The sequence below is a fragment of the Ipomoea triloba genome, chromosome 10 (assembly GCF_003576645.1).
Source record: "Ipomoea triloba cultivar NCNSP0323 chromosome 10, ASM357664v1".
Classification (NCBI taxonomy): domain Eukaryota; kingdom Viridiplantae; phylum Streptophyta; class Magnoliopsida; order Solanales; family Convolvulaceae; genus Ipomoea; species Ipomoea triloba.
Genome location: NC_044925.1, coordinates 12,368,422 through 12,378,894, shown reverse-complemented (window position 1 = coordinate 12,378,894; position 10,473 = coordinate 12,368,422). Strand labels below are relative to the sequence as shown.

Here is a 10,473-nt window from a genome sequence, read left to right as displayed (position 1 = left end):
GGGGGGGGGGGGGGGGGGGGGGGGGTTAAAGGTTATATATATATATTGAATACCCAAGAACAACTACACAGACAAACCTAAAAAAAATCAAACAAAGGAGAGACTAACATTGTTCAAAAAGAAGAGACCGCCTAAGTAAATAGCCGACTCAAACCGGATATGAGAAACCTTTACTGGCAACTGGTGAGGCGAGGTTAGGTTGCCACTTAACCGCTAGCAACTTGGGAGTACTAAGCAATCTAGACTGCTAAAACCAGATGTTACCATATTTCTAATAGCAGACTACATTGCAGTCCCCAAGTAGCAGAATTGTTTTTCAAAAAATGTTTAATTTATGAGCAGTAGCGACTTTGGCTGGTTCTTCTCTTCAACAGCATTTCTATCTTGAGTGCAAACTGGTCTTCTGTTCAATTTCTCCAGACATGGTCACCCAGGAAATGTTAATTAGTCCCCACTGCTTCAGTGGTTCTGCAGAATGGCCAGAGCAGTTAGGTCCATGAGGAATGATGCATGCAGAAATAAAATCATTCATGGACCTATTACAAACAAAACCCACACAACTTACCTCTTGCTTCTATGTTTATCTGCTGAAGCCTGAAGCACTTTCACCAAATATAAAACAGAAAACTCCCAGAAGCTTACTCCAGTGCAGCACTTGCATGAGGGGTAGCCAAAATTTTGTTTTCACCCAAAAGAAGCTTGATTTAAGGTGATTGCAGTGCTCAGAGCCAGGCTCTATGCAAGAATTTTCCCTGGATTGCTTTGGTTAACAGCAACCAACACTCCAACCCAGATTTAACTTTAATGTATCGTGCCAAAGATAGCCTGTTGAAGGGTTTCTGATGTTTACCAACTTCCACAATAACTACGCTTCTAATTGGTCTCTATATGCCCATCAGCACTTTCAGTTCCTCTTTCTCTCTGTATAAAGAAGCAAAACACAATCTTAGCCTATGACAAATCAATAGAATGTGTGTGTGATATGGTACATATGCCAAAATCCTGTTAAATTTATAATCACAAACCTAAATGGAAAGAATTCCACAGAAGCAACAAAACCCTTAAACATGAAATAATCAAGTAACATTCAATGAATTCGTTTTGTTGTTTAAGCCAATGATAAACACTTCATTAGGCAACTAGAAAGTTATACATATTAAATGCAAATCAATTGCTTGTTTACAATCTCCATGTTTTCATGATTCCTCAACCCATTCACACAAAATAGAAGTTTCAAGTAAAAGATTTTAAAAAGGAGGTGGAGAGTACTGAACTAGCACAAAAGGTACCTGCTAGGAAATGAAGGCATTAGAACTTCAAGTACATTGACCATAACTGACCCTACACCATCTTCGCCAAAAGTATGCCTCCTTGTTGGACCTGGGCATGAAAAAATTTGTAACCACTTGTACTCTGGTTAATAAAAGAAAATTATATATAGGCATAGAAGTAAAACAAATTTGAAGCAGAGTATAGGTAAATCACTGCTGGTCCAGGAATATTATTAGTACACTACAGAAAATAACAAATAGAAAGGTTCTTTCAGAAGAAGGTTGAATTCAGCATTTTTTTTTTACATTTTGGGACAAGTGTATGTATATGCTCATGGGGAACCATCAAGTTGCATCCTTAGCACTTGGAAACTGGAAAACAGAGAATTATAGTCTACTAATTTACCCTACCATAAACTGGAAAGCAGAGAATTATTTCTACCTTTGGAATTTTTGAGGCCCAATGCATCAGCTTGGAGATTTGACATGTGATCCTTAGGCATCTCTAATCTGTCTAACCTTGCCAACTCACTCAAAACTTGATCAACAAATGAATAAGCAAACATACTTGTTTCATCACAAGCTTCTTGGATAATGAGGTACTGATTCTCAAAATTGCTTTTATTATCATTTACTACCGTGGTATCTGCCTGTAAAAAGTTAGAAGATGCAAATGTTGGCTTGTATCCGAACTCTGTTTTTGGTTCTTTCAGTCCATCATTACTCCTTCCTGATAGTCCATTAGCAGAGGATATTGTGGAAAATCCATATTTATTAATATGAGAACAAGATTTCCTTTGTTGGCCTGTACTTCCTGCTTGATCCCCATTTTCATCTATACTGCTAGTGTCGTCAAAATTTTTTGAAGAATGAAGAAATGCACGAGACTCTAGTGAGTTTTTTTCAGTAATGTTCATTGATTCAAGTTTGACACTTAACTTTTTATTTGGTGAAAAAAGTGGAGTCAAGTTTTCAGCTCGACTAGAAGAGACTGGTGATTTAGAATCAACTGGGCTGATCTCACCAACACTTTCTGATTGGCAGTCAAGATCATCAGGATTAAAACTGCAAATATTATCATGACTGTCATAACCAGATTCATCACATTCTTCAACATCCTCCATGTATGCATCAGCAAAATCTTTGTCAAATTCATTTTCTGGAAGAGAGTCCAAGACTATCTGCTTTGCCTGAGCACTCAAATGTAGTAAACAATTTATTTCTTCCTGTATTTCCTCAGTTGAGAAGGTTTTTGGGGCCGACCCCTGAGATGTCCTGTTGATAATTCTAACAGTTTCTAGCAAACTCTTTGGTATACAGTCCATATTGATGCACTCCAACAGATATTCAGTCAACAAATTCTTCATTGTCACACGCACACGACAATTTTGTTCTGATGGTTCAGTACCTGGATCCAGCATAATCTGCAACTTCTTCAGCTCTAAGTAACTTATTTTCCTTTTATCCTTGACTAATTCAATAGCCTTCAGAATATCACTCTGTAGCACCTCTATATCTGGAGAAACATTTGGTAACAGTGTTCTTGGTTTTGGTTTTAGCATCAAGTATGCAACTGCCAAAGCTTTTGCCAAGGGTTCTGGTGGCTCATCTCCATCACAAAATTCTTGCAGCATTTCCATTGATTTTCTCCTAATTTGTTTCACTAATCTCTCAAGACTCCAACCAGACCTTCTGCCTTGCAACTTAAGAGTGTATCCCTTGACCCCTCTGAGATTTCGGTACATTGCACTAAGTGCTACGAATGGAAGTTCCTCAAGTCTAGCAATAACATCAATACAAGCTGCACGGAAGGATTGAGATGGATTTGAAAGAGCCATTTCATTCTGGCAAAAATTTTGAGGATCCACAAGGAGTCGAGCCAGTTGCTTCAATTTCATTTGGCTATGGTCATCACGGCATTCAAGTAGTTTTGGAAGAAATTCTTTGATTATCTTTCTCATCTTCTTTTTTGTTTTCAGGAAGTTAACAGAACCATTCGTCACAATCTCAGCAAAACAGAATAGCCCCTTATTGGTCATTTCATCAAGTAAGGAGGTTATATACTTCAAATTCTTAGGTGAATCAAAGAGTTGTATTTCATCATCTTCAGTCACATGATGGTTTCTTTCAGCATTATGTACTCCAAGTGTCTTTTCAACAAATGTTCTGATGTTCTCATAACTTAACTGTAACCAAATACAGGAAATATCAGATGGCAGGATTTATACAGGTAAGTAATTGAAATAGTATTCAATTTTTAGAAAATATAACTCGCAGTTAGATATAGATGTGTTAATTTTATAAAAATATTCCAACTTGGGCACTTGGTATTAAATCTACATTAGTTTTGGACAATGATATTTACAAAATCAAGCACTTACATCATCTTCTCTAAGCACTGATTCAGGCACAAACCTACATGTAAGAAATAAAAGACCAGTGGTTGAGTTATAATTACAAGCAGATGTACTCAACTGAGTTTTAAATAAAACCAACTATAAAAATTTTTAAACCAAATCAACTTGTAACATGTATAATTTATACAGATGTATATGATTTGCAGAATATGAAGCATAGAGAAAGAATAAAGCACTACTGGACCACAAAAAGATCAACAAAATACATCCCTCTGAGCAAGGGATGATATTGATATAAAGAACCATGTAGAGAGTACTCGTTTAGCACTATTGTTCTTTTATTCTTCTTTTGATAAATTGTACCAGCCATTTAATCAATATATAGAAGCCAAGCACCAAAACCTTCTTGATTAAGGGTTAAAGCATTAATGGAGAAAAATGGCCGTAAAAGAAGGGTGTCAATTCAAAATAAAATCAAAACCAATGGAAAAAGTTGCAGGCATTGAATTAGAGAGCATAGAGAGAACTTTAAGATTTAAGAATGAAATTCAAAAGCAAAAAACAAGAAAGATAACAAAGACAAATAATAATAAGAATCCCACATACTTGTCATTGGGTGGCTTAAGAGACTCCATGCAATCCTGCTCCCATCGTGATAAATTAACACCCATCAACCACCTGAAAAATAAGGATAAAAATCTTTTAAGATTGTCATCACACAAATATTAATGAAATTGCAGCTATAAATATACCACTAACCTTCTTTTGAGCCGAAGATCCTTCTCTTGCTGCTTCGTTTGAGATAACAAAGCTTTGCAGTCTTCAATATAATGCTCCTCCATTTTCCTCAACTATTCTGTGAAAAAGGGAACAATAGCCTTAACCAACCCCTCTTTTTTTCAAAAGCATTAATGTATGTGTGTGCTTGTGTGTGTATACATACATGGGCAGAGCTAGGGATAAAGATGATTAGGGGCAAAGTTCAAGCAATTAAAAAGCAACCATGTCAAAATTTAAAACATGGTACTTCTCTATGCTCTCTCATATTCTGACTACCTTGGATAGATGAATCCTCAAGAGTAGGTATTATTTTAAAATATTTCTCAATAACTGAATTAGAAAATATTTGTAATATCAATTAATCACAAAACATATTTTTATACATTATAAAATAAAAGTAGATTTTCAAGTCCATATTTGAAGCAAAACCAAGCAAATTTATCATCAAACAATGGTTAATTTGCATAGATAATGACATGTGATTATCACACAAGGGGGAAGAAAAACCAAAGAAGAATTAGCTATGTCCATATTCTAGTATCATAACAAAATTCTATCAGATCTTGCTGGCAATCGAAAAAGCAATTAAGCAATGGCAAAGCAATATCCTTGAAATTCTTTAAGGGAACAAAATACCCTGAATTTGAAGTCAGTCTTCAAGAATCAATTTTTAACCAAGAATTTAATTATTCAAATACCCAAACAGAAATGAGGAGAAATACGAAATGCAGAGAGTCACAAATTAATTTTGACAAATCTATTAAGAAAATTTCATACAAATTAATTATTATTATTTTGAAAAAATAAAATAAAATATAAAAAATTGCACATATCTCCTCATATTCTTGTTCTTTCTCCAGTTTTATTGATAGTACAATTATGCAGAAAATTTACCAAAGGATATACAGGTATAGAGTGTAACATTTCCAATGCTTCAAGTGGTGCAAGTAATGGCATTCAATAGCCATTATGTGGTGCCATGTAACAGAAACCGTTACATGACCTATATGGATGGTTCTATAGGTATAAAAGGGATAGGTCCACACATACACCATCTATTTTGAACCTGAGAGCAAGTGGGAGACACTCTGCAGGAATTTCTACCACTATACACAATCAACAGCATACACCAAAGGCAATCTAAAGGACAACTATGGCTGGAGGTTAGTACAATTATGTGTATTAGTCTAACATTTGGTATCAGTAGCCACGAAATCTCTGCCTAGTTGTATATTGCATGATATATATTTCCTGGATATAATTTGCAATATATTTTTCTTGAAAATCTATTATGCCTATTTGAATGCATATAAATGTAGAATTTCTTAGATGTATGAATGGTTAAATTTGCAATTTCTGGTAAATAGAATAAATTTTATTAGAATTGCATTTTTGGTGTTTGAATACATTTGTGTAATTATGTATTCTGTTCGGTTTCTTCGTATAATGATATATATACAAATTCCGCATAATACGTTTTGTATATATGTATACTCTGTTTTTAAAAATAAAAAATAAAAAAATTTAAGGAGGCATAAGGTTTCGGGGTTCCGACCGGCAACCATTTGTATGGTCGCCGGCATGCCTCCCTGTCCGGCGACCTCGGCCGCCGTTGGCGGCGGTCGCCGGTGGGTTTTCCCTTTCCGGCAAACAAAACGGCGAAACATAAAAAAAAAATTAAATAAAATAAAACCTCTTGGATTGGCGGCGACGCTGGTTACCGGCGAAAAGGAGGGTGGCAGTGACGACGCTGGTGACGGACGCAGGAGGCGTCGCGGCGGAAGGAGGATCTCGCGTCTTGGTGGTGAGCGGCGGCGATGGCCGGTTTCCGCCGAGAAGACGGTGGCGGGCGGTGCTGCTTACCGCCGTCGACTCCGGCCGGGTCTTCGTCCGGCGACCTCTCTCTCTCCCTCGGTCAGCCGCGATAGTCTTCGATCCGACGTTCTCTCATCCCTCTTCGTTTGCGTTGATCTGGAACGACAGCACCGCAGCAGCTAGGTTTATTTTGTTTTGTTAAAGTGTTTAAGTTTTGTTGGGCCGGGTCTAGCCCTTTGGGCCTGACCATTTCATTTAATTAATAACAATTATTGGTTTTAGGCCTGTTTGTTCTATTAATACTATGTTTGTTTTGGGCCTTTTAATTTACTATTCTGATTTGTTATGTGTATATATATACTAGCGGTGGCACGCGCGATGCGCGTAGTATAATGCCCAACAAAGATCGAATAAATACAATGATATTAAAAAATGTGTTAAAATTTAAATTCTTTGGTATTTATTTTGTAATTTTTTTTGTTTAAATTTGAATTTAATTAAGAGGTCAAGAGTGTTATTTCAATAGTTATGTACGATATAAATATAAGGAGCTAGTTTATTTTTGTCAAACGGAGATTCATACATACAAGTTTATTGATAATAAATAGAGTTGTAGCATTTATATATACAAGTTTATTAAAATTGTAGTTCATTCTCCTACATCATTGTTAGTGTCCTACTTTGGGTTTTTTTTCCGTACAGTTTCTAAAACAAACATAGAAACTTGTGTTTTTGGTTGTTCATATCTCATATTCAAATAAATGTACTAACATGTAATGCTTTTATTCCTTTAAATAAAGTTAGTTGTGTTGCACGAAAGAAAACATAAACAATTTGAAATGAAGACTTATACATGCATTTAAATTCTTGTCCATCTCAATAAAAAAAAAAAAGTTGTGTCAAATTGCATCAATGTATAATAAAAAATATAAAAGTACGAATCGAACATGTACAAAATGATCTCCAAATGATTCGTTTCATTCATCTTCGATAAATTCCTAAATCACGTGAAAAAGCATTTACCATAGTTTGAGTTTTTGCTTGTAAACAAATTTGCATATTAAACAAACTAAACAGAAGTAGTGCTAATAGTCTACCTCGTCTAACAAGTTAATGTCTCCTTCTGGCTCAAGATACCAATTGTTTTGTTTTTTTTTTATAACCTCNTATCAGAATTGGTTGAATTGGTAGTAATGCTCAACTGGTGTTGCTTACAGTTTTGGTGGGGGTGGACAAGGCCAGCTGAAAAAACCAAAGAAAATGGAGAGTTATGAGATTTTGCTTTATAATCAACTCATAACATTTAATTGTAAAACAACTTACATTATAAAGCATGAAAACATCAGCAAAACCAGATGGTGCAGAGATAAGAGAAAATCAAGTATCGTAGTCCATTTTGTTTCCTTAACTAGGTAACAGGGTTGGACGCCTTTCCACAAAAAAGCAATAAACTTTTATTTTTTTTTCAGCAAAGGACAAGGTTGAGCATCAATCACGAAACAGGAAAGCAGCCAATTTTATTTATTTTTTTTTGTCTTAAGCACTACAAAAAAAATATACTCAGCCACTCATGTTTTTTTTTATTCAGTAGTCACAAAAAGACACTCAACCACTCTTGTTTAAGGTGATAATGGAGTTAGTGGATTTTAACTATTTTTTTTTTCATATTTTCAATAATTACTAATGATAGGTAATGTGGTAATTGGATCCCTAATTTAAGTGATAATAGAGTTAGTGGAAGTAATAATTTTAAGTGATAACGATGACAAATATTTATCAATCATTTATTGTCATTCAATGATGCAAATATATGAGTACAATAGACATTTGTAAACATAAACAATTTTTAGCTATTACCTTGAGTGGGTATCTTATGGTAATAAATCATTTATGTGTCTAAACTTTAATTTATATGTCTTTGTCAAGATAAACATATGGAGTAAATGATTATTTAGCATTATGGTATATTATATTCCGTGTATTACAAAGTTAAATATTTGCCATATCTAAAAAGTGTTACAAGTTTAATAAAGTGATAAATCTAAGAACAAAGACAAAACAACAAACAATGTGAGTTACACTTAAGAAGATTTTAATGCCAATCGAATCATTAATTTATATAAAAGTTTAGCAGTTTAATTAAACATCATGTGAGACTATTGAAGACTTTTGATTATTTCGAGGGAAATTGGTGTGCCAATCAAGAAAATTTAATGTGCAGAAGTTGTATAAAACAGTAGATTTTTTTTGGAAACAGTGGTGCAAATTGTCATCGTAGCTGTCCTTTCGAACAATAAATGTCATTTTACCATATACAGTAGCCGTCGGTTGATGAGGATGCTCCATTTGGGGTATATTTTCTTCAGTTTATTAAATTGTTGTTCACATCTTTTTTATATTTTCAACATTTTTATTATAAGTTCTCTTCTTAGTTTTATCTTTTTGTTTATGATTTTTCATAATGGCAAGTCATTCTACTTCCTCTCTTCCTCACAAAAATGACTCAACCGATGATCATTCATTTTGGAATGATTTTCAAATATCACCATTGAGGACTAATGTATCTCAAATGAGTATGGATTTAGCCTATGTTCAAGATATAGTGGATTTACAATTAGAGTTCAACGAAGTTGTTGGTAAGTGTTACACTTTTTCATAAACTTTACTTCTTATGATATATATTGTTTTAATGGGTAACTTCTTATTAAGGTGATCTAGCTACGAACGTTGTGGCTAAAAATCAGAATAATATTGCATTTATGGAGGAGAATAATGCCACTTCTGGGATAGCTGTAGGAAGTATTAGTAATGATGTCTTACTTGGGAAAAATAGGATTAAAAATTCTTTTCGTAATCCCAACACAATAACTAAAGAAGATATGCTTCAGTATTTACATCTGCAACAAGCTGATGCTGCAAAGAAATTATTGATTAGCTCATCTACTTTAAGGAGGGTATGTAGGAAATTAGGAATTTCCGAATGGCCTAACCGGAAATTCTTGACTTTGGAAAGGATGGTAAAAAATATCCAGGTATTTGCAGTTTATTTATCAACTTAGTAATTGATATTTTTGAATGAGAGATAACAATTTCCTTTTTGTAGGAATTTGGGAATATTCAGGATGAAGCGGAGGTTGAAAAGATAAAGAGTGATTTGGAAAATAAGAAGAAAATGTTGCTTGATAATCCAACAATGAAATTGGATAAGGCAACTAATAAACTTAGAGTTACTATTAATAAATTGGATAAGGCAACTAATAAACTTAGAGTTACTATTAATAGTAAGGATAAGGCAACTAATAAACTTAGAGTTACTATTAATAGTAAAATTTCGGCAACTAATAAACTTAGAGTTACTATTAATAGTAAAATTTCATATAGGAAAAAATGCAATAAATGTAAACGTTCTTCTTCTTATTACCTTCCTGTAACCCAACCTGAGAGTTCATTACATGTTCCTCAATTTTTTGATAATCTAGAATTAAATCCTCAGCAAATAGATGAGGTACTTGATTTTTTGCATAACGATGAATAAAAATATAGTCTTAATCAATACTCCATACTTTTATCGTTTGGTTCTATCAAGTACATAACCCTTAAAATTATGCATCAGTTTATATATTTTGGCTTATACTTTATTTCTTTCACATAGTATTTAGCAAATTGGACATAATTATATATTTATCCCATAATTTTGATAAACATATCGAAAATGAGTTTAGTGGGAAAATCTAACATTTAGGACCTATAGCACATATTTATTATCTGAAAAATACTTTACCGATGATTCACATAATTATATAGCAAACTGTGACACAAAAATAATTATCACATAACAATTATCATGTAAAGTATGAAATTGTAATTTCTAAAATACTCATTGCAATATTTCATATTTTAATTGTAATTTCTAAAATACTCATTGCAATATTTCATATTTTAAATGATGTTATAATTGAATCATAAATCTGTGATTTCAAACATGAGTATGTTATAATTGAATCATAAATCTGTGATTTCAAACATGAGTTCAACAATGAATGTAAACTTCTGCTATTTGCTACAACTATTTTAGATTCAAATAAATGGACAAATAGCTAATATAATGTAAAAAAAAAATACATTGTTGCATTCATTAAAACATAAACAATTTCAAATGAAGACTTATACATGCATATAAATTCTTGTCAATCTTAATCTAAAAAAAAGTTATGCCAAACTCAAAATTTTTCATAATAGTTCTATTCCAC

General features: G+C 33.3%; 1 protein-coding gene across 2 annotated transcripts; it reads right to left on the bottom strand.

Moving 5' to 3' along the window:
- Positions 1–23: 23 nt before the first annotated feature.
- On the bottom strand, positions 24–6,389 carry LOC116032575. 2 transcript variants are annotated; one of them, XM_031275209.1, is made up of 8 exons: positions 6,102–6,389; positions 4,388–4,484; positions 4,235–4,306; positions 3,653–3,686; positions 1,714–3,457; positions 1,290–1,380; positions 566–921; positions 24–468 (listed from the first exon to the last, which is right to left on the bottom strand). In XM_031275209.1, exons 2-7 carry the CDS (start codon positions 4,468–4,470, stop codon positions 885–887), a joined length of 2,061 nt encoding a protein of 686 aa, XP_031131069.1. In that variant the 5' UTR covers positions 4,471–4,484; positions 6,102–6,389; the 3' UTR covers positions 24–468; positions 566–884. The 2 variants fall into 2 exon arrangements, with proteins under 2 accessions (XP_031131069.1, XP_031131070.1); XM_031275210.1 differs by lacking the exons at positions 3,653–3,686; positions 6,102–6,389 and having other exon boundaries at positions 4,388–4,408.
- Positions 6,390–10,473: the final 4,084 nt, after the last annotated feature.

Bases quoted from the DNA above. Each gene is read 5' to 3' on its own strand.
- LOC116032575 (XM_031275209.1), bottom strand. From the start codon at position 4,470: ATGGAGGAGCATTATATTGAAGACTGCAAAGCTTTGTTATCTCAAACG. The intron at 4,307-4,387 runs GTTAGTGGTATA...CTTATTTTTCAG, and splicing joins GATCTTCGGCTCAAAAGAAG to GTGGTTGATGGGTGTTAATT. The intron at 3,458-3,652 runs GTAAGTGCTTGA...ATTTGGTTACAG, and splicing joins CAGTGCTTAGAGAAGATGAT to TTAAGTTATGAGAACATCAG.